Consider the following 26,045-nt stretch of genomic DNA (forward strand, 5'->3'; position numbering starts at 1 on the left):
CTCCCTGAAAGCAGGGTCTCTTATGTGTCTGCTCCTCCCAACATCATGGCCTGGGGACTGCAGCACCCCCTAGCACACATGGATGGCTGGTCCAGAGCTGGTAGAATTGAGCTGGGGCCATCCTGTATCACACTGGGGATCAGACCAAGCCTTTGGACCCAGCAGCAGGTGACTTCTGAGCAGATGCTGCAGGAGCAGCTGTGTCTTGCTGGACCACGGGGTGCCTGCTGCTGGTCTAGACAGGGGAGCCAGGACTGGCTTCTCAGAGCTGGCAGCATGTGTGAGACTAGGCAGGAGGAAGCAGGCTCCAGCAGATAGGGAAGTGAAGACAAGGCAGTGACACCCTGCTGCTGGGATGCAATAGCAGACGCTTTAGAACAGCAGTTTCCTGTGCCTGGGGGCTGAGCAAAGGACTCCAATGGAGCCAGGGACGACTCAGCATGGCCAGAAGGGTCCAGGAAAGATGCTTTAGGCACCTGAAGGCACAGAAGGCCTCTGCCCAGGACTCCCTGGTATAAAACTGGGACAGTCACGCTCCCCATAGGAGGACATTTGTGCCTGTGACAGGGTGGGGGCAGTGCAGGCCCCAACCTATAGATTAAAAACTGACATGTGATATGTACAGACCAACATATAAATATACACCAGACCTGCAGTGCCACTTTGGCACCATGGAATGTGTCAGCAGAGCTGCTCCAGTCTGGCCTCAGCCCACGCCAGTGCAATCCCTCCCTCCCACCCTGAGCTCAGGATGGGAGCAACAGCTGGTGGACTGCAGCAGCATGATTCCAAGCGGCAAATTCAGAAGTGTCCAGGTCTGTTTTGGGGATGAGGGCTTGCCTGCAGAGTCAAAGGCACCTTGGCCCAAGCCGCATGCTGCCACCAGCCCTGGAGTCATCCTCACAGTCTTCAAGCAGGGGTGTGTAGAGCTGTAAACAAATCCACCTTGTGGGGCCGCTGCTCCCTTGTCCTTCACAGGCTGGACTGCTTCTGCTGGGCACCTGGAGAGGCAAGGGGGTCCCAAGGGCTGGAGAACAAGCTGTGCTCTACAGCCGGGTGGGCTCTTCCTCGCTGTCGCTGCAGTTTCCACAACAGTCCTGAAGTCAGAAAGGTAAGGAGAGGGAGGAGGAAGAGAGGAGCACAGCAAGCAGAGGGTGAGCATGGTCACACAACCCAGCCTGCAGCTGCCCTCTGACAAGGAAAGGCCAGGCCCCCCCGCCTGCATATTGAAGGGCTGCATGGAGGCAAGGAGGCTGCAGTGGGCCCCAAGTCAGCAGAGAAACAGTCAAGCTGCATCTGGGGGTTCAGCTCCTGGCAGGCAGACTGGTGAGCACACAGCTGACTAGGTCAGAAGCTGGGATGAAGATGAGCTCTGTGGACTAAAGCCACCAGGGAGATAGCTCAGTGCCAGCACAGACGATCTGCCCTGCTGAGGGCTCAGACAGTTGAAGAAGCAGCTGAAGCCCTTTTTGCTGGAATGGGAGTCTGAGCACAGAGCAGTTCCAAACCCTTCAGGGTTTCTCAACCCTTGAGTGTGTCCTGGACATCTGAAGTGAGGAGTGAAAAAAACTTCCCATAGCTCCTGGGAGCACAGCTCCCAGCAGCAGTGGTGCAGGGGCAGCTTTGGCTCAAGCTGAGGGCAAGGCCTCCCCGACAAAGGCAGCAAGAGCACAGAAGCAGGATTAGTGGCTCAGGGGGGCAGTTAGAACAAGCAGCAGCTTTGTGCTCTGCTGGGGTAAGGAGATAGGCACTGAAGGACAACACTCCTCTTTCCCAGATCTTGCCATGTCCACGGGCCACCAGGTATTTCCCTGAGCAGAGCAGCTGGGGAGAGACTGCTCACCTCTGGAAAGAGAAAACATGTGGCAAATCACAGCTCAGCCCCTGCTACAGGCAGCTGCCCATCCTCTGCCTTGAGGCAGGTCCTTCCTGCCTCAAGAAGGGCTGGACATTCCTGCCCAGAGGTAGCTCTGGCTAGGGCAGCCCCCTACACAGGGATACATAACTAAGAGCTCATCAGGGATGGCATTATTCATGTGGGAAAGGAGCAGACTTGCTATTTTAGTGCCTTCACCGACATCCCTCTCCCTGTGTGACTACAGTCAGAACAGCCCTCAACTCCACCAACATGAGGAGTGCCAGCCAGGTTAAGGGCTGGCTCTCTGCAGCCTTGTATGTGTCCTCCTGAGAGCTCTGGGGTCTGGCCACTGAGCACAGGGGGAGACTTTGCCTGCTGCCCTGTCATGCCCACCTCTCTGCCCGATCTGGCTGGCACAGGCAGGAGTGAGCTTGGTGCTGCTGGAGAACTTGCTGGGGAAAAAAAACACTGGGCACTCTTACCTGTCTGCTGAATAAGCGTTGGAGTAACCCTTTTTTGGGCTGTGGAGAAGGTTGCCCTTTCCAGTCTAAGTCTGGGGGCACTGTGCCATCTGTGCTAAAGACATTCAGCTCCTTAAAACACTCCGTCTCAATCATCTGGAAGAAGATAAACATGGCTGTAGCAACTGCCACACAAAGCAGAAGGGGACCAGCCCAGTGCAAGAGTGTCAGGGACAGCACAAATCCTGCAAGACACTGGCCAGCATGAGGTGGGCACAAACAGGAGCAAACACCTGTCCTGCAAGCTCACCTCATTCTGCCAAGGAATGGACACACTTCCTGTAGCAAACTTCTGGTAGAAGTCGTTGTCTGTGGGCTCCAGCTCCACCCCTTTCACTGTGGAGAACTGCTCAATGTCCAGAACATCCTTGCAGTAGATGGCCTGGGGCTAAACAGCACAAAAATGGCTCTAATGCCAGGCTCCATTAGGATGCCCCAACTTCAACCAGCCATGGCTTGTGACCAAGGCCAGTGCTACTCTCCCTGCAGCCCAGAGCTTGCATGAGCCCTTTTCTCTCAAGCCTTGCCAGACTCAAGAAACATTGAAGGAAGAGAATGGGTGCCATCTCCTCAGGTTAGCCCCTGCAGGGCTCCTGCTTCCCTTGGCAGAAAGCAATGACTAAAGAGGTGAAGATACAGACAGGCACTCACATCCGGCTTGAACGGGGGGTCCAGCATGCCTGCCTCCAGCCTTCTGAAATTGAGGTGCTTGAAGAGAGGGTGTTCCTTCACTTCCTTGGCCCCAGCTCCTCGGCACCCCAGGCGCTCCAGAGGGTCTTTGCACAGAAGCTGCAACACAAAGGAAATCAGTGCCTCAGGTTGGAGGTTGCTTCAGAGAGGAGAAGCCCTGAAGTCAGTCAGGCTCCTGCAGTATGACTCTAGGGACAGCACAGGCCTGCTAGGCAGCTGGAAATAAAGACAATTTAGACCCTCTTGCATGGTCTTATCAGAGCCAGAGCAAGGGAACCTGGCTGCCACCACCACCTCTACAAGCACCAGGCCTGATATTCTCCTGCTGTGTGCAAAGGAGGGATGGCAGTAAAAAGGGACAAGGACACACACTCATACCATGGTGCAGAGGGAGCGGGCACAGGGCGAGAACTTCTCTGAGTACTCCTCCTGCACTTCCTTCACCAACCGCTCCACCTCCTCCCGCTTGATCTTCTTCTTGCGCTGCTGGAAGGGCGACTGCCCCTCGATCATCTCATACACCAGGCAGCCCAGAGCCCACCAGTCTGGGCTGAAGGTGTAATGCTCATTCTTTACCACCTCTGGAGCTACACAGGAGCAAGGGTGAGGGATGTGAGTGCAGGGAGAACACACTTGCAGTCAGAGACCACTTCTTGATTAAACCAGGGCCACTTACCCATGTAGCCAACTGTCCCCACCCGGCCCTTGATTGTTTGGCCCTCTGGCACATGCACAGCTAGCCCCAAGTCTGAGATACGGATGTGACCTGCACAGAGGAGGAGACAAGATCAGGGGACAACGTCTGAAGCTGCCAAGAACACAGAGAAACCCAGCTTCAAGCACAGGAAGAGAGAAAGACCCAGGCCCAGGGCTTTTGTTGGCCTGCACTCACCATGGTCATCTAGCAATATGTTCTCTGGCTTCAGGTCCCTAGGAAGGAAGACACTTGATTAACAAGGAGCCTGTTGTCAAAGCAGAGGACACAAGGAACAGTGACATTTCAAGAAGTCACAGATAAACAGCAGAGGAATGCTTCAGGCACACAAATAACCTTCCCCTCGGTCCCTGCCCTGGAGTCAGCCCTGCAAGCATTCCTCTCCCAGGCAGAGAAGCAGGTTATGACAATCTTCAACCCTCAGCAAGGAAGCAGTGAGCCTGTGGCTCATTCCTTCTTTGCAGGTGCAGAGCTCACTATAGGGCAGGCCATGTAAGAGAGATGGACCAGACTGTTCTTCTGCTTACTCTGTCCCAGGGCAGGACTAGGAGGGACTTTCCAGCCCATAATTATCTATGCTATCCCCAACCCCATCACACAGTCATACAGTGTTCCCCCTCCTGCCTAGCTCTGTCTGGAGCTACCAGGGCAGCCTACCCTCCTTTGTTCCAGTGTCAATACTGCCCGGGAAGTTAAGCACCCGAGTGCCTGCCCTGAGGCATTCGCAGCATGATCACATCCTGTTCTTGGCAATGATCATTTACCAGCATGAGGAAGCCAAGCTAAGCTCTCTGGTCTCTCCCACAAGATCAGCTTTCTGTTCCTGATCCCCTCTCACCCAGCTCTGTGCTGCTTTCAAGCCTGAGCTTATTTTCCTGAGCAGGCAGACCCAGGTGGTCTAGTAAGAACAGCAGGAACTTTCTTGCTTCTGCAGCCCCTACAAGGCTTCCCAGAAGGGAGCAGGCAGTGCGCACCTGTACACTATCCTCTCCTGGTGCAAGTCCTCGAGGCCACAGCAGATCTCAGCAGCATAGAATGCTGCCCGGGGCTCCTCAAAGCCAGCCTCTCCCATGTGGTAGATATGGAACTTGAGGTCCCCTCCATTCATGAGGGTCAGCACTAGGCAGAGAGCATCTTTAGTTTCATATGCATAGGCTAAGCTCACCTGCAATTCAGGGCAGAAAGGCTGTTAGAAGACACAGCTGGAAAAGGGAGGTGCATACACTCTGATGGGCAGCCACCCACAGGCAGCAGAACTGGGCCTTTGCCAGCACAGGAGATAGAAAGGGAACTGTGCAAACCCAGGGAGGACGTGGAAGTGCCCGGCAGTCCCCGCACGCCCCCAGCTTTCCTCAGGCAGGGAGGACACTATTTCTGTGAGTCAGAACTGCTCCCCTCCAAAGGCAAACAGCACGCAACAGCAACCCCAGGGTGGCATGAGATGAATCCCCCATAAAGAGAAGTTTGAGTCTGTCCACATCTCAGTGTGGGCAGGGAGAGAGCTCCTCATCACAACTCAGGGCTAGGCTTCTGCCTACTTGGCTATCTGACAGTTCTCACTGTTTTTTTCTGCCCCAGAAGTTAATAAGCTGCCTGTGAGACCAGATGGGTGTTTGGGTCTGACTTTGGGGACATCTAGGTCATCTTGTGAGGCAGCAGGTGGTCCTGCCTGACCCCAGCTTTGGGGGAGATTTGCAGCCACCAGGATTCTACCCCAATGGGCAGGACCTCTTCCTGTCTCTCCACACCAGGTGAGGAGCATACAGGTGCAAGGCCAGCTGGTTGGAGGAAGAATCAACTGCAGCAAAGTGAGAGCAATTCCTATGTACTTACTACAAACCTACTGTTCACTTTTTCCAGGATCTGTTTCTCATTCAGGGCCATGGCCTCTCCCTTTCGCTTTTTGACCCTTTTCTTCTCCAGCTTCTTGCAGGCATACATCTTCCCTGTGGCACGCACTTGGCAAGCACAAACCTGCAAGAGGGGACAAGGCTGAGTACCCTCCCACTGCTGTTTCCAGGGTGGGGGTCTAGGTTCTGCTCTCAGGGATAGACATGGTAAGATAGAGATGTACTTGTCCCCATCTCACTCTGAGATCAGCGAGAAGCCTGTTGTCAAACCAAGGACACAAGGAACAGTGATAGCTCCAGATGTCACAGATAAGTAGCAGAGGTCTGTGATGCCCCTGCCATCTACAGCAGCACCATGGCTGGTGCCTGAGAAGACAGAAGGCTGCTCCAGAAACAGAAGGAAGCCTGACAGTGATAGTTTTGAGGAGTGCAGTTTCTCTGGCCAAGACCTGGGGAACAGACCTGGCTCTCTGCCCAGGCAGCAAGACGCACCACAGGGCACTGCTACCTACCCTGTGCAACACTTCCTACACCTTCAGTGCCTGGCAAGAGGGGAAACCCTGCCCCTCAGATGACATATCACACAATGCCCAGAGCACAGGAGTGCACAGCGCAGAGCCCCCACTGCCCCCAGTCAGCAGCACTTGCCTCCAGGTGATGGAGCAGCTTGTGGCACCCTGACAGCCAACCCAGGTCTGCATCTGGCAGCAGGCAGTGGTGGCTGCCCGATACCCTGAGCACAGGGGTAGTCACTCACCTCCCCAAAACCGCCCTTGCCGAGCACACGATACTGGCGGAAAGTGTTTTTGGTCACTGGCTGCCTGTAAGGGAAAGGAAACTGGAGGGAGATGGGAGCAGGGAGAGAGCAGGTATTGAAACCCAAACCACCCCCATGCCCTGGCCTGAGATTGGGGCTCAGCCCTAAATCCCAGGCTCAAGCAGGCCCTGTTTCCCTGTAAAGCAAGCAAGGCTGGGACTGCTGATGGGTTAATAAAGGGTTTTTAAGGAGAACATGAGCAGACAAAGGCTGGGGCCCAGCTCAGGCATCCCCCATGTGAGCAGGGTGCAGGGCTCTGCAGGGTGCCGGGAGCATTACCGTTCCAGCCATTTCCACTGCAGGAAGCGGTTGAAGTACAAACTGTCGAGGTAGTCAGCAAAGGGAGCCACACTCAGGTAGTCATGGATAAGCCTAGGAGAGAGAAGAGGCAGCAAGGATCCTGAGAGCTGCCGACAGCTGTGGGAGAAGCTGGTGGCCCACAGAAAGAGGAGGAGAGCAGCCCTGAGAGCCATCCCTTCACTCAGCCTGGTGCTGAGTGCTGGCCCAGAAAGCCTCCCTCCCTGCTGACTCTGATGCAAAAGGAAGGTACATCGGAGGTACTGCTGTGATGAACACAGCACCCTGCAACCACTGCTAACTGCTGCTTCTCAGCACCAGCCCAGGCTGTGGGACAGAGGGGGACAATGAGACTCTTTGCAGTTGTCCCCCTGCCCACAGGGGCAAGGGCATGCTCAAGGCTGTAATCAGCTGCTGAGAGCTGCCAGCAACGTTCAGCACCAAGCGTTGAGCTGTTCAGCTTCCGATGAGCACCCAGCACAAAAGGCCACAGGGGATCTGGCTCGAGAGAGCTAACTGCCTTGGAGAGCAGTGCCAGGGCTGCCCAACAGAGTAAAGAGCCTTAGACACAGTGTCTAGACTAGAGACATGCATCAAGGAGGAGCGGATGGGCTCTTCCCCTTTCAGAGCCTGCCAAGAGCAGGCAGGGCCCAGCCCAGAGGCTCTGCATTCAGTGACAGCAGTTACCACACACAGAGCTAAAGCTCCCCAGAAGGCTGTACCAAACCCATTGCTACATCCCTGTGCCCGATGAAGCAATGTGCTTCAGCTACTGTTCAGGGAGGGGTGGAGGCTGTAAGCCTGCTTTGCCTAACAGCTTCTGCTTTGCACCCAGAGCCAGGACCTCAGCCATGGCTTCTGCAATGGGAAGAGAAGTGACCTTACACCTCTGCAGCAACAGCCAGCATAACCTAAGCAGAAGAGCCACACTGAGGCCAGCAGGAGAAGACTGCTGGCGTTGGGAGTCCAGCTGTCAGGTCTGCTCTGTGGGTGCCTAGCAGATCCAAGCACAAAAACTGGGAACAACACAGATGCTGAGGCTTGCTGAAATGGGGTCTTCCCACACGGCAGCTCAGATCCACGCACAGTGAGAGGGGTAACAGAGGTTTCTGCAGTGGTTCCCAGAGCCCACACAGCAGCTTTTCTGTAGCTGTGCTGCAAATCACTAGCCCAAAACTCCCCAGGCCCCAGCCTTAGCACCAGCCCTCATTCTCCTGGAGGAAGGAACCATGTGTGACAAGGCAAATTTGTGGCAGCATTTACCCCATGCTGTTGCACAACCTGAAGGCTGACCCCAGCCTTCCAGCTTACTTAGTGGATTCCTTGAAGAGCTCCTTGGAAGGTTCCTGCTCCAGTCTCTCACAACAGGCATCCACCAGCTGTGAGGGGACTTCAGGCACATGGTCCTCACTCTGGGGACAAAGGGATGGAGTCAGACATAGGGAGCAGAGCCCCAGGGTACTCCCAGGAAGAAGCCCACAGGAAGAGCATATAGGTGACCATCTGCTTTAGAGCAGTGGGAAAAGCAGTATGACTGTTTGTGAGGTGGTGGGTGGCTCTGTACTCTGCCCTCTCTGTCTTGCCCGGCACGTTTGCTGTGGCAGGACATGGGTAATGACAGATGTCAGCTTTCCAACTGCTCTGCCTTTGCAGGCAGCAAGCACCACCTCTTACTCACATTTGGCTTCAAGTATTTTTCAATCAGGTGCTGCCCACATTCCTTCCGCTTCTCATCTGGAGCCACTTCGTACCCTGCCTGCACAGAGCAAAGAGCATGAGAAGCAGGTTCAGCCAGGAACTGAGCCTTGCTACCGGGCAACAGCTGCAGAGCTGCAGCACCCTCTGCCCAAGCTTTCCTCTGCTTTCCTGGAAAACCAGATCTCCAGCAAACAGCTCCCTAAGCAAAGGCCCAGCCCCATCTTGAAGAAACTGTAATGAATAGGTTTTTTTTATTTTTATTTCAGGAAAACCCTACGTGACCAGAAGTATCTGGCAACATCCAGGGCCAACCAGTCTTGTGCACAGGGTGCCAAGAACATCCCTGCCTCCCCCAGTGGAATCCAAGGGGTTTTGCTCTTACCACAGCATCCAGGAACTTGACACAACGTGACAGCTCAGGCCGTGTCTCGCAGAACTGCCGAAAGAGCATGTGCCCAATGGGCTGCTTCTCACACAGGCTGTAGTAGTCCCGCTCTGCAAAGGTGGAGAAGGACACTCGCTGCCAGCCCTCAAAGCAGCAGCTGCAGCCCACAGGCAGCAGTGGAGAGGCTTGTGATTTGTCAGCTAACTCATAGTCCCACCACTCTGAGACTCCCAGGACAATGAAATTGACCCAATGGGGACAAGAGGCACGACTGAGGTTTTATGTTCCCCTACAGAAGATCTTCCCTGAAAGACCTGCTACTCTGCACAGCCTGCCTGCACAGCAAGGGACAGGATCACAGGATGTCAGGGGTTGGAAGGGACCCAAAGAGATCACCAAGTCCAACCCCTCTGCCAGAGCAGGACCATACAATCTAGCTCAGGTCACAGAGGAATGCATCCAGATGGACCTTGAAAGTCTCCAGAGAAGGAGACTCCACAGCCTCTCTGGGGAGCCTGTTCCAGTGGTCTGTGACCCTTACAGTAAAGAACTTCCCCTTGTGTTGAGGTGAAACCTCCTGTGCTGCAGCTCACATCCATTGCTCCTTGTGCTGTCACAGGGAGCAAGTGAGCAGAGCCTGTCCCCTCCCTCCTGACACTCAGCCCTCAGATATTTATAAACCCTCTGTCTTCTCTTTTCCAGACTAAAAAGCCCCAGTCTCTCCTCATAAGGCAGTGCTCCAGTCCCATAATCATCCTCATAGCTCTCTACTGGACCCTCTCCAGTAGGTCCCTGTCCGTGATAAACTGGGGAGCCCAAAACTGAACACAGTACTCAAGATGAAGTCTCACCAGGGCAGAGTAGAGGGGGAGGAGAACCTCCCTCAATCTGCTGGACACACTCTTCTTAATATACCCCAAGATTCCATTGGCCTTCTTGGCCACATGGGCACATTGCTGTTCCACGGATAACTTGTTATCCACCAGGACTCCCACAGGGCTGCTCTCCAGCAGACCACCTCCCAACCTGTACCTTTGTGTCCCCTGCTTGCCTAGAGGCTTTCTCCTCAATCCTCTCTCCACTGAGATTGAGTGACTACTCCAAACACACAAGGAACACATCAAGCTTATTTCCAGGCAGATCTTCCAGGCCAGGAGTTGCTCTGATGACTCTTACAAACCACTCATATTCCCAAAGGCCTGGCTGGAAGCAGCAGCATCATAACATCAGGCACCATTTCCACAGATGTCCTGTTAATGCTGCACATAGTAATTAGCTCTCCCCAACTCCATGTGCCTGACACTCACTGTACATCAAATCCTACAGCCCTCTGGAGTTCAGCTTCCCTGCTGATTTCTCCTACCCCTCTCTGAAGTCCAAGAGGCCAGGCACAAACCCCTTTGACCATGCAGAGCACTTCCATTTTTTTGCTTTTTTTCCCCCCTCCCCTTTCACTGAGATGTTGTCTGATCATGGGCCAGAAGAGATTTCTGCTACAGCCATTGCCACTGAGGGCTGCCTGGGGTGCAGATGTACAGCCATCCGCCAGCACACAGGGGATCCTCCAGCACTCCTTGGTGCTGGGTACTGCCAACCTTCCCCTCCCCATGCAGCAGTTTCTCCCGAGGAAACTGTGGCTTCCTGAGGGTGCAGAAGAGAGCAGAGCCTGGCTGTGGTGGGGGAGGAGGCTGCCTGGCCGGTTTCCTTGTATCTGCAGGGGAAGGAGTTCCCTTCAGCTGGGGAAGGCGAGTTTGCTGCCAGCAAGATCAGAAGGTTTCGGCTGCCCTCACCACTGCCCTGGCTCACGCAAGGTTGCTCCCTGTAGCCAGGGCACACAAAGAGCTTAATTCTGCACTGGGCAACCAGCCCACCATGCTCATGGGCCTGCCAAACCTCTGGAATAGGAAATAAATGTTTTTCTAGCAGGGAAGGGAAAACAAACCACTCTAGCAAAGAGTGACCTGAGAACAGGGAATACGGTCATCTCTTCCACAGAGAAACCAAGAGAGGTGGCTTCCACCTTGCACATGCCTTCCCAAGGAGAACTGAGGATGTGGGTGGTAACAGCAAGCCACTAGGAGGGATTTATCTCCTAAAGCTTCACAAGATCATTGTCCCAGACAGTGGGACAGCAGAGAGACCACCAACACTCATCACCAGCAAATGGACAGCATAGCAAATGTGCAGTTCAGTGCTGGAAAACATGTCGTGACACCCACAGGAAGGGCAGCTGCAGTCAGATTACAGGCATCAGCTGAGGAAAAGCTCTCAGAGAAGCAGCTAACAACTGGGATGGCCAAGATGGGAGCTGCAAGAAGAGCCCAGGCCAGAGCTGTGTGCAGTGCTTAGAACTTGCTCCAGAGAGACAGTCTGCAGCAAAATCAAAAGTAGAGTCCCCGTCTGACTACACTTAGCTGTGAAGCAGGCCCTGGGAGGTGGTGCACAGTGGTGCACTTGGAGGTTACAGTGTGGATGATGAAGGTTGAGTTATTCCAAGTGCTACAGTCCCACGTGTCTTCAAATGAGACCTTCCTCTCTTTGGAGACACCAGGAACTGGAAAACCTGGGCAGGGTGGAATTGGGGACTGGAGCAGCAGAAATCTCCCAAAACCACTCAGCCCAGTGACACCTGCTCTGAAACAAGGCCATCACTATGCCACTCTCCAGCTTGCAGCTGAATCCAGAATGACAACTTAAACTAGCATTCCCCTTCCCAGGAAGTAAAGCATTCCCAGCCTTCATGTCCCAAAACAATTTCACATGATAAAATCAGAGACTCACAGAATTGTTTATTTTGGAAAAGACCTTTAAGGTCATGAAGTCCAACCATGAACCAAACACTGCCAAGTCCACCACTAAATGACGTCCCTCAGCACCACATCTACGTGTCTTTAAAAACCCTCCAGGGGTGGTGACTCCACCACTTTCCTGGGCAGCCTGTTCCAGTGCTTGACAACCCCTTTAGCAAAGAAATTTTACCTAGTGTCCAATCTAAACCTTCCCTGGCATAAGTTCAGGCCATTTTCTTTTGTCCTATCATTTGTTACTTAGGAAAAGAGACCGACACCCACCTCACTACAACCTCCTTTCAGGTAGTTATAGATGATCTCAGGACCAAGCCTGCTGCACAAACAACGTTCAAGCCATGAAGAGTACAAAGTACAGTATTAAAATGACAGGCCAAGCCCTGCCCAACTGTACAACCCTCATCTGAACTACACAGCAGGAACCCAGCTGTGCTCAGGAAAAACTGCTGCTTCAGTGTTAGAAGACAAGGTCTGCAGAGAAGGGCAATGCTCCAAAACTCTGCAGCACTGAGCAGGTCTATTTGCACAGAGAAGGTGGCTCTCTCTACTGAAGCTCATCCTAGCTTAGAAGGTGTATGGGTACATCAACAGGCATTATCTGGTGAGTGCCACACAACACACCACAAGAAATGCCCAGCATTTCTTCCCTGCGTCCCAAGCTCCAGGTGATCCTAGATGGGCTTTGGCTGGCACATGCCCCCTTACACATCCCTGCCCCTCACATGACTGTTTTGGGTGCACAACTCCCGCAGATGCTCACCCACTGGCCCCACTCAGTTCTTACTAGCTGCCACATCTTACCGAGGGTTTGTCGAAGATCCTCACAGAGGCTGATGTGGGGGAACTGAAGCATCTGGCGCCATTTCTTACTCTTGCCTTTTCGGTTTCCACCACCACCTGCAGACCACACAACATTGGTACCTTGGGTTATGAAGTCAGGACATCTGACTGCAGCCTACCCTTGCCAGAAGCTGAGAGAGGAGACACCCTCTGATCATTTGCTCAAGCAAGTCCAGGTAAGGAAAATAAGACCAAAGCGGTACCACCATCTCCTGGCTGGTGGAACAAGTGTTAGAGCCCCTGGTTAGCAGAGGAAGGAGACAGACCACTGCAGCTGCTGAGCAGAGTCCCAACCAAGAGCATGACGACCTCTCACTTGGACATCTTGGTTAACTTCTATTTAAGGTATTAAGGTATTTAACTTGTATGCAAGGCAGGAGTGCCTAAAGCCACAGGTTACTCTGCCTGCACACCGAGTTCTTGGCTCCCAAGCCTGTCCTCAGGACCTCTTCATAACTAATCACCTCTCCAGGACAGTCCTTCGGTGTGAAGCCCTTCCTGCTGTAGTAACGATGTTCATGCCACCTACTCATTCCAGACTGATTGCTTACTTCAGGGAGGGGCTCTCAGAGGGAGGACATGAAGCTGGGAGACAGGAATTCCTGCTCTAATCCTAGCTTCAGACAACTCACTGCATTGCCCGGGGCTCATCACTTTAGTTTCCCACCTGTGAAGTGGGGACACTCCCACCTTTCCTTAGAGATAAGCCTGCCTCAGAAAAACAAGATCCCCAAACTTGATAGTATTTCAACTTCAGGTGCTGGAGTAAATGCCCAGTGCTGTAAGACTGGGTGGGAAAGCATTTAGATAGATTAAAAAAATTATATCATAGCAAGTACTGAATACTGAAACACTCATACACCTGACTGCTGGGGTCAGCCAACCACCAGGGATTGCCTTCCCTTGCCAAGTGCCAACACACACACAATCTCCCACCTCCCTTAGGAAACAGTGGAAAAGTTGGGCCAAAGGCACAGCTTTCTGAAATCAGGGTGGGTGAATAGCATTTATCAGCTCTTGAGAAACTCTTTCATAACACTTTCCTCCACTGTGGATGCAATTCAGCCCCCAAACCCACACACAGCTCCTGGGCATCCAGCTTCCCGCACTGCAGGAGGCCTTGGCTGAACAAGCAGAAGGGATGGGGCCATCACTCAGGGGCTAAACCCAGGTCTGAGTCCCTGGCACACTCTGGGTCACTGCACTGCATCTGCCCCACACCAGCAGCTGGGCTGCATGATTGTACAAACTCAGGAAGGAAGTGACTCAAGGGTAAGCAGGGGTGGAAGAAACCAGCAGTACAGACACCTTCTTGTCAGCCATGGCTTATGGCAATGAAATGGACAGGGGCACCCAAGTGAGGGCATGGAAGGCAGAGCCATCTTCGCCCCAAGGGTATGCAAGGAAAGGCAGAGCTGTGCCACACAGCACCCAGAGGACAGCTTGCATTTCCTTGAGTTATTTGCTTTGAAAGGAGGCTCCAATGCCCTTCATGATTCTCCCCCACCCTCCCATCAAGGCAGCAAACAGCCCAGAACACCAATCTCCCAGTACACCCATTTGGAGCATGGAGCAAAGGATTGGACACCTCCACTCGGAGCTCAGCATTTGGGAACTTCAGGCCTGGGTGGCAGCTCAAAGCTGGGGCGTTGTCCCTCTCCCAGAGGCCGACAGACAAGGAGGACAATGGAGGAAGGATCCTGCACCTTCCCTGAGCCAAACCCTCCTAGGAGAGTTTGAAGGAAATACAAACCATGGTCATCTTGCAGCAGCAGCTGAAGATGACTGTCAGCAGCTACCCCAGCATGTCCAGGCTGATCTCAGCCCTGCACTCCCACAACAGGCCAGGAGGCTCCCAAAAAAGCTGAGCTAGGACAAAGCATGGGGTGCTCCCAAACCCAGCCAGCAAAGTGGCTCTGTCCTGTCACACAGGCTACCAGAGCTTGCCCCAGCATCCACTGTGGCCACTCAGCCATGGGTGGGAGAGCCATAGATGGACAGCACAGCCACCTGGGGCTCTTGCAGGCCAGAAACTGTCCAGCATGAGTGTGCCAGTGCATCATATCTGTTTGTAACCAAGCTGCCCAATGCTTGCCAGGGGAGAGGCACTGGAGAAGCACTGGAAAGCACTGCAGCAGCAATCCAACTCCTCATTCTGTATCAGCAACAAAACTCCACTCTGTTGAAGGCATAACAGAAGGCAGTCTCCTGGTCGCTCACCCTGTGTAAAGCAGGGCCTCATGTCTAGAGGTCACAAACACCACTGGTTTTGTCTGGATTTGGTTTTGATACAAAACTTGCTATTATGAACCATGTCATGGTCTACCATGGTCACTGTACCTTGAAATATCTGTACTAAGCCTGACTTTCGAGCAGCTCAAAAATATTTCTGCCCATGTAAATTTAATTTTGTTGCTCTTTGCTCCCACAAATCTAATCTCTGAAGCCTTCTAACTGGATTTCAGCGGGCCCCTCGGGCTGCAGAATGACTTGCTCTGGCCAGCTGCGCAACGTGGGCCAGGAGGGGCTGTACTTCCCCACCACTTTCTGTGATCTAATGAACTCCTCGATCCCTGGCAGAATCTGATCCTCTCTGCATAGCACCAGGCTCCTGTGTGACAGCCTTACACCATACCGAGGTGTCTCTGCACAACACCCCAGACCTTTGGGCCAGCCCCACTGCTGGCAGGCTGCATCCCGCACCCAGGCCCTGGGATTCAATCCTGAGCCTGGAGCAGCAGGAGGCTGTGACACCACCAGCAAAGCTCCTGGCACTGAACGGACCAGAAGCAGATACGGTGTGAAGGTGGCGGAGGGGTGGAGCTCACCGCTGCAGTTTCGGTACCGGCCCTTGTGGGGCAAGCAGCAGCTCACAAGCCTGAAGTCAACTTTCTTCTCCAGCTGCCATTTCCCTTCGACCAGAGACGCGTGAGCAATCTCTGGAAGGGGCAAGGCTAGCAGCTGCCTGCACCGGCGGGAGGCTGGCGGTGGTCTCCATACGGGGAGACAGCAAAGCCACCCCGGGAGGGCTCAAAACCCCCAGAGCAAACACTACACGGACCAGTGAGCAGTTCCTGGTTCCCGGGGCAGTACCCAGCGCTAGGGCTTCATTTAGAGCCGAGCGCTTTGAGGCGGCCTGTGTTCAACTTGCACCATTACCTTCGTCTAGCCATGGCCCCGACCACCCAGGACGAACAGCCCGGAGCCGGGTCCCGGGGACAGGCAGTGCCGGAGCCTGCAGCTCGCGCGTCCGCAGCCCCGGGGAGCGGACACCGCTCTAGGAAGAGGCCCAGAAGCCTCACAGGTCACACCAACGACTGGCCGGCACCTTCCGGGCGCTGGGCTTGCTCCACAGCCGCGCTGCCCCGGGCCTGTCGCCTCCCCTCTCTGTTCCGAGCACTGGTGTCCGCCCGGAGGCGCCGCCACTCACCTTCGCGAGCCTTGAGGAGTACGGTGTTGGCGACTATGTTCTCCAGCTCCATGGGCCCGGGGGGGCGCCGCCGCCTCCCGCCCGGCTTCGCGCCACTCCCCTCCGCTCGGCCCGCGCCCCGCCGCTGCCTCCCCCCACCACCGCCGTGCCGCGCCCCGCCCACCCGCGTGCAGCCCGCCAATGCCTGGCCACGCTCCTCCCGCGCCGCGCTCTCATTGGCCCAACCTCCCAGGGAAGCCTCTCCCCCTCCGCAACGGCGCTGCCCTCCCGTTGGCCCCACGGCGGGCGGAGGCGTGGGAGGGCGGGGCGGGGAGAGAGAAGCGCGCGTCATTGGGGTGCCATTGGCGAAGCCCCGCCGGGAAAAAGGGGCAGGTGCTGATTGGAGGGGGAGATGTCACTCAGAGAGCGCAGCCGCCGCTCCGGGAACGGATTGGGGGAGCTTCAACCGCGCCCACCACAGGGAGAGACTCACCTTCTTCGGCATTTGATTGGGTGTAGAGCTGCCACTCTGATGCAGATTGGGTCGTGATAGGGTCGTTCTGCAAGGGGTGGGGCCGAGCGGCTCTTTTTTTTTCCTGTTTCTTGTAGGGTTGTTGGTTTGTGGGTGTTTTAGGTGTCCTGCTCTACTGTCGGAAGCAGTCAGGCACAGTGGGGACCTTCCTTCTCTTTGCAACCTCACTCTTTGTGAGCCTGCCCTCAGTAAAGTCTTCTAAGCACCTGCATGTCCAGTGTTGGTCAATCCCTGTGTTGCAGTGCGGATGGTGCAAGCTCCCGTGCTGTGCTCAGCCTCTGTGGTCACGGCTGCTGTGGAGGTTTAGGAGTTCCTCATTCTCTAGTGCTCTTGGTGGTGGAGCATGTGTGCTGGCAGCCTGGTCTTACTGGAGCTCCTCTTGGGCTTTTGAGTGCTGCAATGATTTGCTCTAAAAGTTGGTGGGTTTTTTGTTGGGTTTTTTTTTTTTTTGGTGTGTTGGGTTTTGTTTGTTTGTTTGTTTTTACTAGTGCTTCAACTAACAGCAGTCTTATGCTATCTGAGGACAAGCTGTGATATGGGAGTCACCAGTGCTGGGTCAAAGGTTGGACTGGATGATCTTGGAGATCTCTTCAACCAAATACATTCTGTGATTCTGTAACCACTGCAAACCCATGTCTCCCTCCACCGATCTTTCTTAATGAAAACCTGCTGGTGGGGTTTAGCCTGGGTGCCCCTGAGCGTTGCTTGGCCAGGTTGTGCTAGTGAGGAGGAGGGAAGGGGCTTATGTCCACAGGCTGTAGTGAGGCTGATAATAACACAAATTATTCCAGGCACTCATTGCCTGCGTAATTGGTACTGACGGTGGTCTGCTGTGCCCTTCAGCATTAGCTGAAGATCAAGTGTAAGATCTGCTGGTTATGAACTTGCAGCTATAAGGAGGAGGAAGAGAGTGATCACCCAGAGGTGATCTCCTATGTTACTTTGCTGTGAGAGATGAGCTCGCACTGTGAGCTTGCTTCTTTTAGAGCTGCTTTCCTTTTAAGGGTGGTACATACTTATTTTGAGCTTCAAAAGCAATTACTTTGTATCCATGCATTTGTATGCTTAACCCTTAGGTTGCTGCTTTCTGCTTCCTGCAGCTGGTCTGTTGCAGTCCTATTCCTGCCACCACCAAGAATCATCAGCCATTGGGTGCTACCCGAGCAGCACAGGCGTCCACAGGGGTCCTGGTGTCCCCAACAGAGCTGGAGGCAGCCCAGGTGGTGTAACTAGGACTCTGCTTTTTAGCTCTGCACATGAAATGTGGCTGGAGATGGAGGGCTCCAAACCCAAGCCTATTAGGACAGTAATTCACAATAATCTTGAGAAATTGAATAAACAGCCTGAAAATGCAGGATGCAATTCCAGCTGGATGAGTGCAGGTGCTGCAGCTGGGCAGGAGTAATCAGCATTTCAAGAGGAACCACTTTCCTGGCAGTGCTAGGGTCACAAACAAGGCAGGAATAAGGGTCAAGCTGTGGTGGATTAAATGGACTTTGTACAAATTTGGAATGGAAGAGGCTGCTGCAGAGGGTCAGGGTGACCTGCCTGACCTGTCTGCTGCAGGCAGGATAATGTGCTGGGTTGTGATGCAGTGAGGTGGAGGGACCTCTCCTCAGAGCACCCCAGTAGTGCCTGCTAGGCACTCTCAGACTCCAACCTTCAGAATTTGATGTTTGGTGACTTCAGCCTGGAGCTCCCTTGCATGGCTCAGATGTTGCCCTGGTGCTAGCACAAGCTGGATGTGCTGGCAGCTCCTTGCCCAACCAGGAAGGTTTCTGCATGCTTGCACTCCAGCCAGTTCCTAACCCTCTTTGTCCAGCAGCATCACAGAGTTCTGCCTGTGTGCCCATGAAGAGGGACAATGACTTGGCCCCTGGTTTGTCCCAGTGGTGCCAGGCAAGGGTGAGGGCAACATGCACAAGTTTCACAAGCCAGGGCACCACAGGGCCCCAGGGTGCTGCTCTTGGTGCTAGTGCCCATAGGGAAGAGCTCCTTTCCCTGAGCAAGCCAAGCTGGCCTGGCCAAGTCCCCATCAGGCACTCTCATGTCTGCATATTTTTAGAAACAAAGTGCTGTTTAATTGTGAAAAGGCAAAAGGCAGCCTTGGGAGGGAAAGCTGGGCGGCAGAGATAGAGCAGCTCCTTCCGCAAATGGTGCCACAGTGGCTTCAACCACTGGGGCCAGCCACCTCCAGATGGGTCAGTGCTGGGTCCCATCCTGGCACAATTCCCCTGGGAGCCTCATCCATCCCCAAAGCTCATGCTACATGCCTCCACATGCAGGGTTAGCAGGCACAGGAGATGGCCCAAGAATCCTCACTGCTGCAAGTACCCCCATCCCTTCCAGATGCCAGACCCCACAACCAAGCTGTACTCATCCCAGCAGGGCCTGGCAGGAGCCCAGTGTTCCTTGAGCTCCAGATCCCAGCCACCAGCAGCTGTTTTTAGCTGAGTGAAAGTCCAGTATTTTGAGATTTTCTATTTTGAGTGTCAAAACTGGAGAAATGAAGTGGCCCCTGACCCCTGGTTGTCTGTGTGGAGCAAGTGAGGGAGCTGAGCAGGGTGGATGCCAGCTGGCTGCTGCTGTCAGGGGAAATGTGGTTGCCCCTATGGCCCTTTGCACCTCAGGCTGTGCTGGAGTCTGTTCCCATGTGATGCTATCTCCCACGCTCTCTCAAGTCCTTCTGACACTGAGATATCATTCCTCCTTTTCCTTCTGCAGCAAGATCCCATGCTGCAAGGGGACCTGGATAATAACAGGTGCCAGTGATGGGTGCCACTTGGTAGGCTCCCAGGAGGCAGACACCAGCCCCGGGCACAGAATTTGGCCTCATTTCATTCAACCCTGCGTTTCCAAAATTACCTCAAGATACACACTGGCACTGCGGTCTGGGATCCATGGCACAGCTGGGAGCTGCAGGTCCAAGGAGGATGACAGCACTAGCAGCTTCTTGAGATGCCAGGACACAGCAATGGAGATGTGGTTGGACATCCCCACTGTGTTGCACTTGTAGCTGAGCTTGAAGACATGTTCCCCAAGTCCTGGCAGGGTCCTAGGTGCAGTACTGGCAGGGGATGGTGAGGAGCCGGTGGAAGGCGATGCAAAAGTGCCGGTTGAAGAGGGTGTAGATGAGGGGGTTGAGGCTACTGTTGCAGTAGCCTATTCAGAAGAAGAAACGGAAGCGTGGCTTGGACACCTGGCAGCCTTCCCCACAGACAGCCCCCAGGCTGTAGGTGAAGAAGAAAGGGAACCAGCAGAGCACGAAGGCTCCCATCACCACGACCAGCATGATGGTGAAGCGACGTTCCTGTGCCCGTACCAGCCGCCGTCGACACAGCAACATACTCTGGTGCTGGCTCCATTGCTGCCAGTCCAGCATCCCCACCCTTAGCCCCTTCTTACTGTTGCCAGTGCTGGCGGGGTGCAGGGTGCAGGCAGGGAGGAAGGCTGCTGTCTGCCAGGTGGTCAGGTGGTAGATGCGGCAGTAGACGGCAACCATGACGAAGCTTGGGGCAAAGAAGGAGGCAACGCGGGAGGCCAGCACGTACCAGGTTTCCTGGCTCAGCTGGCATTTCTCGCTCCTTGGATGGGCCCACAGGAGTGGCGGCAGTGCCACCAGGGCTGCTGCTGCCCAGGCTGCCCCAATCATCCCCTTCACCCGCCTGGGGCTGCGGCGCAGGTTGAGCCGGGCAGCTCGGGTGACAGCCCAGTAGCGGTCAAGGCTGATGGCACAGAGGTGCCCGATGGAAGCAGTGCAGAGCAGCCCATCCAGTGCCAGGTACAGACTGCACCACAGACCACTGAAATACCAGTAGCCTATCAGCTCATTGGCCAATGAGAATGGCAGGACAATGATGGCCACCAGGATGTCTGCTGAGGCAAGGGACACCAGGAAGAGGTTTTGCGGGGCCCGCAGGACCTGGCTGATGGAAATGGCCACGACCACCAGCACATTGCCCACCACTGTGGCCAGCAGAATAGCCAGAGTGGACAACAGGATGAGGCCTGTGGCCACAGGCGAGTGTGGGGTGCTGCCAGTGCCACTGCTGTTACTGGAAGTGTTGGGGAGGGTGATGGCTGCCTCCATGCCTGCCCAGAACCTTGGGTGGATGAAGCCCCATGGAGCTGCCCCCTACCATGCATGCCCTGCTCACTGACTTCACTGCATCTTGTGATACAACCTTGCAATCACTGAGTCCCTGGAGAGTTCCTGTACTGACCTGGGCCAGCAGCAAGGAGGAGGCTCTCCTGGTAGTATCGGGAGTACCAGAGCAGCTTCCACGGCAGTCCCACTGCCTCTGCTGCTCCCTCCTCCCAGAGAAGGCTGGGCAGGCGGGAAGGAGTGACAGGCTGATATCACTGGCAGAAGCCCAAGCAACTCTGGGCAGTGGGAGAATGGTTATTGCTGACACTTAAAGCGTGATGTGGTGGGTGGGTTCCTGTCATGTGTATTGAAGTATCCGACAAGCTGGTGACACTGACTGGTTATGCTGAGTCAACATCCTGCTGAGCCCCAGCCTGCCAGCACCTCACCAGCAGCCCTGTGCTCACCAACACACTGCCATGGCACACAGTGGTGCAGCATGAACCCCACTGACTCAGCCTTCTGGGCATGAGGTGGGTGGAAGAAGATGCTGCTTGCAGCACTTCAGTACAGGCTGGCTGCAAACCACAGGCACAGGGCTTAGCTGTGGCATTGTCAGTGTGTGCCCCCATGGCACCAGCTGTGTGTTTGGTGCATCCCCAGTGCAGGGCACCTGTATGGGGCCAGGATGTGCAGGGGTGGTATGTGTACATGGGCAGATGGTGGGTGTCTGACAGCTGCAGCTCCAGCAGCATTTGCAGAGGCAGGAGCGTCTGTGAGGAGGCAGCTGGGGTGCAGGCGCTCAGCCTTTATTAGACACCAGCTGAACGGGGACAGCAGAAACTGGGTGGCCACGGGAGCAGTGGGCCAGGCACCTGGTGCCAGCTAGAGCCGGGTAGCACTGTGAAGGGCCAGGCGAGGGGAGCCCACACGGACAGTGGGGCTGGGCACCTCCTCGATGTAGGAGAGTGCAGGGTTGTCCAGCCCCAGCCTGGTCTTGTCCCGGGGAGGACCCTCGTGCTCCTCCCAGCCCTCGGGGCTGCGGCAGCGGTCGGTACAGCAGAGAGTGGCCCGGGTGATGAGCCGGTCGAGGGGCTGCAGTGAGTGCATCCAGGCAGGGAGGAAGTCCCAGGTCTGCAGCCATTTGGGTAAGCGGCCAGGGCTGCGTGCCTGCAGCGCGTTCACCAGCCCCACAAAGAAGAAGAGGCTGAGGAAGGGTGCTCCCACCCCCACCAGTGCCTGCCAGCCCGCCATGGAGATGCCGAAGATGAGGGAAGGCAGCAGGAGGAAGCAGACGATGAGGTACAGCACAGCAAACCAGCGATACTTGGCTGTGCGCTCGCCCAGCGCCTTGGCCATGCGGATGGGCAGGCGGGTGAAGGGCAGTGGGTACCACAGCAGGATACCAGAGATGTTGAAGAAGAAGTGGCAGAGTGCGATCTGCAGGGATGGCATCCCTGTCAGACCAGGCACGTGGGCTGCCCCCAGCCCCTGCCTTGCCCAGTGCCCCCTGCCAGCCCAGCCAGGGGCTGGGCTGCCTGTACCTGGAAGGAGCTGGCTAGCTTGTCCCCTGGACTGGCCAAGGCAGCCAGGATGGCAGTGGTGGTTGTGCCAATGTTGGAGCCCAGGGTCAGCGGGTAGGCACGTTCAATGCTGATCACCCCCAGGCCTGCAAGAGAGGCACCCCATCCCATCCCACCCCATCCCATCTCATCCCACCCTCCCCATCCCACCCCCCCCCCATCCCATCTCATCCAGCCCTACCCCATCCCACCCCACCCCATCCCATCCCATTCCACCCCATCCCATCCCATCCCATCCCATCCCATCCCATCCCATCCCACCACATCCCATTCTCCCCACCACTGCCATCCCTGTGCTTTCCCAGGCATGATTCTGCAGACCTCTGAGCATTCTAGCACCCTTTGGCCATCATAATGGGCACCATGGAAGGGGACTAAACATGGATGAGACTCACCAATCAGAGGTGTGATGGCTGAGGTGAAGACAGAGCTGCTCTGTACCACAAAGGTCATCCCAGCGCCCACCACCATGGCGAAGTATCCAGTGAGCCAGCTGAGTGGGTGTGGGAGGTCTGCCACAGCATGACCATGGGCACAGACATGGACATGGGCATGGACATGTTAGATGGGAGCAGCTCTGAGCTCTTACATAGTGCTGGGGAAGGGTCTGTGAGATGAGGCTCTGGGTGAAGCCAAGCTGTAGGTATGGGACCTGGCTAGTGGCCAGGATGGCTGGGGAAAGAGGACTTGGACACCAGGAGGACATGACAGCCACAAGTTGAGTGGGAGTTAGGGACAGGAAGTGGGCATGGGGGTCCAGGTAGGGATGGGGGTTAGAGACAGCTAGGGGATGGGAAGCAGGGATGGGGATGAGTGGTAGACAGGGTGCCATTCCACTCACCAGTGTTGATGACCTTCTGGATGGCTTTGGCCACCTGCCCCTTGAGCAGTGAGTTGAGGAGTTTGACCAGGAGGATGAGGCAGGTGCAGAGCACGATGAGGGACCCAGCCAGCAGCACCAGCCCCACGGCCAGGTCAGGCAGCGGTGTGTCGGTGAAGAGGTGCTCGCCTGCCCCACAGCATGGCTGGGCGAGGGGCTAAGGCCAGCCTGGCCCTGCTCACAAACCTGGCCCTGCCCCAGACAGCCCCACACCTGGATCCCAGCACCAACACCTCCCAGTCCTGTCCCACATTGTGGCTCCAGTCCAATGCCCAGCACCTCTCCATCACACATAAAACCTCCCATCCCTGCCTGCACCTCCCCAGCCCTATGCTCTCCAGCCTTGCCCAAGCCCCCTGCACCCACTCACACTTCTGCCTGGTGATGTTGTGGAGGCTCTCGATGCCCTTAGTGCTGCAATGGCCAAGGCCCGTGCAGTTTGGAGGGGACCCAAGCCCCACAGCAGCCATCTGCAGGGAGAAGTTGAGCTTCAGCGGGCTCCACAGTGTCCTTGGCCAACCCTTCCCTGCTACTTACCCTCTGTGGGATCGTTTGGTGGCCCCAGCAGGGCCATAGACCTCACCTGTGGGGGTGTGGGGCCACACCAGACACGGATGAGGCTTCGGTTGCGCAGACTCTCGTCTCCAGTTGCAATGCCTGTGATCACCGACTTGTCCAACTGCAACAACACAAGTGTTGGAGAGGTCCCTTGGGGGCTGAGAGCACCCACAGCCTGGTGACCTCATCTCGCTGAGATGAGGTCACCACTGCCAGCCTGGGGATGCTTGAATACAAATGCTGTCAAAGGGACACCAGTGCTGGGGACATCTCCACTAGCACAGGGGACACCTGTGCTGGGGGACCACCACCATCCTGGAGACACTGGCCTGATGGATGCCATGGATGAGGATACCTGGATGATTAGCTTGGTGAAGGGCTCTGTGATGATCTTCAGCAGGTCAGGGGCATCCTTCCCACTGCGGATGTTGAAGGTGGCCACGACCAGGTGGGTGACATGGTGCAGGTACCCACTCACCACCTCCAGAGGCAGCAGAACCAGCACCGACAGCCAGTTGAAGCAGTCGTGCACTGTGGCACCGGCAAAAGCCCTGTGCAGAGGATCCTGTCAGCATGGGGTAGCCCCGGGGAGCAGCTTCCAGGCCCTTGAGTCCCCTCTGCCTCAACCAGCTCTCACCGTTTGAACTCACTGCGGTCACCAGCCTGCATGAGGGCCACAATGGTGTTGGTGACGGAGGTGCCAATGTTGGAGCCCATGATGATGGGGATGGCAGAGCGCACCTCCAGCACTGGAGACAGAGACACGCGCTAGCCCTGCATGGCCCGGTGCAGGGTGACCCCATCCAGCCACCCTATCCCCCAGATTCAGGTCCCCAGGATCCCTGCAGGCACACTCACACCCTGAGGAGACCATGCTGACGATGATGGAGGTGGAGGTGGAGGAGCTCTGCACCAGCACGGTCACCAGGATGCCCACCACCAGCCCGGCCACTGGGTTGGAAAGGATGGCATTGTCCTTGAAGATATCCCCAGCCACTTTGCCTGCAAGAAAACACGAGTGGCGGGGTGCTGGCCTGGTGGGTACCACCAGTCATCCAGGCATCCCTACCATCCTACCTCCAGCCAGCTGGAAGGCAGAGCTGAGCACATCCAGGGAGCACACAAAGAGGTACAGGAACCCGAACATCAGGGGCACCTTGAGAAGGGAGACACAGATGGACTGGACCCTGGCCCAGCACCCCAGCTCTGCACAAGACAAGAGAGAGTGTTAAACACCAGCTACAGCAAGGGCTTGGCTCCCTGGGCTCCTGTAGCCCTACGCCATCCTCCCATGACCCTGGCAGGATGGGGCTTATGTCCCCAGATGTGCCATCACTCCCCAGGTCCCCTCCATCTCCTCCCATTGTGGAGTGTGTTCTGCTGATCACTCTCATCGCCCCTCAACTCTGCCCTTGGCATCCCAGGGAGCTGACAGTGTCTGTGTCCAGCTGGGGTGCCAATATGAGGATTGGCACCACTGGTGAGCAGGAGGGAATTGCTGCCAGTTCCTGGGCCAAAGTTGGAGCTCTCCTGGCACCCTGAAGTTCTGGCACCCCCAGACCCCCGGGTACCTCTGGCAGGTCCCTGAAGTGCTGCCCAACCCGGGTGCTGTGTCCCCACCCCCTGTGGGTCTCACCTGGCTTCTGCAGCTCCTCCAAGCCCAGCCGGGGCCCTTGCCAGGGCAACGCATCCAACTCATACCGCTCCCTGCCCTCACCCAGGCGCCCTGGGGAGCCGGGACAGGTGTAGCCATGGTCAGGGCAAGGCACTGCACTGATGGTGAAAGGGCAAGTGTGGGCACCTGGCAGCTGGTGCAGAGCTGGGGAGAGCAGGCACCTGTGTTACAGCCCCATCCTTGCAAGGTCTGCCCTGCAGAGGAGGGCTGGGCACTATCTGGGCTGGGGTCTGGCCAGAAGCAGAGCTGGGCTCAGCAGAGCAAGGAAGAGGAGGGCATGGGACACCTACCTTGGCGGCTGGGGCAGTAGGCAAACTGGGACCCATGCACCACCCTTCCTCCCCGCACTGGGCAGCGGGGCAGGGCTGGGCTCTCTCTCTGGTAGGGCAGCATCACTCCTGTTGGGGCTGGGCAGAGGTGGCTGCGTGTCACCATGGCAGAGCCACAGCTGCGCTGCACTAACAACCACTGGCCCCCTGGATCCCTGTAGTGCTGGCACCACTAAGGAGCACCACTCCATCACCCAGTGGTCCCCTGGGCGGTGGCCCAACCACCACCATGCCACCCTAGTAAGCCCAGGACCCTGCTCACCTGGGGCTGGCCAGGCACTCAGGACAGCTCTATGTCTACATGCAACATCCTCACATCCCTCCAGCGAAGTGGCCCATGGGGCACTGTGGCCCTTTATATTCACGCCAAGAGCAAAGTCTAAGGAGCCTCGCGTTGCCCCTCGCCTCCGCTCCATGCTCACCTCCTCCCCAGAAATTCCTGCAGTTAATGGGTAACCTCTTGACATCCCACGTCAGCTGTGGCCCTGAGGTGGGCTGGGGCACATGCCCTGGG

The 26,045-nt window shown here is 55.9% G+C and overlaps 3 protein-coding genes across 3 annotated transcripts; all 3 read right to left on the reverse strand.

Annotated features, from left to right (window-relative positions):
- Nucleotides 1–1,042: 1,042 nt before the first annotated feature.
- On the reverse strand, nucleotides 1,043–15,960 carry GRK6 (G protein-coupled receptor kinase 6). Its single transcript, XM_054389306.1, has 16 exons — nucleotides 15,909–15,960; nucleotides 12,440–12,535; nucleotides 8,829–8,941; nucleotides 8,427–8,504; nucleotides 8,060–8,160; nucleotides 6,731–6,823; nucleotides 6,392–6,455; nucleotides 5,618–5,758; nucleotides 4,759–4,949; nucleotides 3,962–3,999; nucleotides 3,746–3,835; nucleotides 3,448–3,656; nucleotides 3,031–3,168; nucleotides 2,630–2,767; nucleotides 2,341–2,475; nucleotides 1,043–1,097 (listed from the first exon to the last, which is right to left on the reverse strand). The coding sequence occupies exons 1-16, from the start codon at nucleotides 15,958–15,960 to the stop codon at nucleotides 1,047–1,049; spliced, it is 1,728 nt and encodes a 575-aa protein (XP_054245281.1). The 3' UTR covers nucleotides 1,043–1,046.
- Nucleotides 15,961–19,585: 3,625 nt separating this feature from the next.
- LOC128972827 (alpha-2Db adrenergic receptor-like) lies at nucleotides 19,586–20,509 on the reverse strand. The gene has a single exon (XM_054388954.1). The coding sequence runs from the start codon at nucleotides 20,507–20,509 to the stop codon at nucleotides 19,586–19,588; it is 924 nt and encodes a 307-aa protein (XP_054244929.1).
- An 882-nt stretch (nucleotides 20,510–21,391) lies between these two features.
- Nucleotides 21,392–25,637, reverse strand: SLC34A1 (solute carrier family 34 member 1). The gene is made up of 12 exons (XM_054388953.1): nucleotides 25,493–25,637; nucleotides 25,164–25,346; nucleotides 24,605–24,733; nucleotides 24,386–24,529; nucleotides 24,165–24,276; nucleotides 23,883–24,078; nucleotides 23,553–23,648; nucleotides 23,340–23,439; nucleotides 22,931–23,098; nucleotides 22,485–22,601; nucleotides 22,051–22,175; nucleotides 21,392–21,946 (listed from the first exon to the last, which is right to left on the reverse strand). Exons 1-12 carry the CDS (start codon nucleotides 25,635–25,637, stop codon nucleotides 21,392–21,394), a joined length of 2,070 nt encoding a protein of 689 aa, XP_054244928.1.
- Between the last annotated feature and the right edge of the window lie 408 nt (nucleotides 25,638–26,045).

Source organism: Indicator indicator, chromosome 18, assembly GCF_027791375.1.
Source record: "Indicator indicator isolate 239-I01 chromosome 18, UM_Iind_1.1, whole genome shotgun sequence".
NCBI lineage: Eukaryota > Metazoa > Chordata > Aves > Piciformes > Indicatoridae > Indicator > Indicator indicator.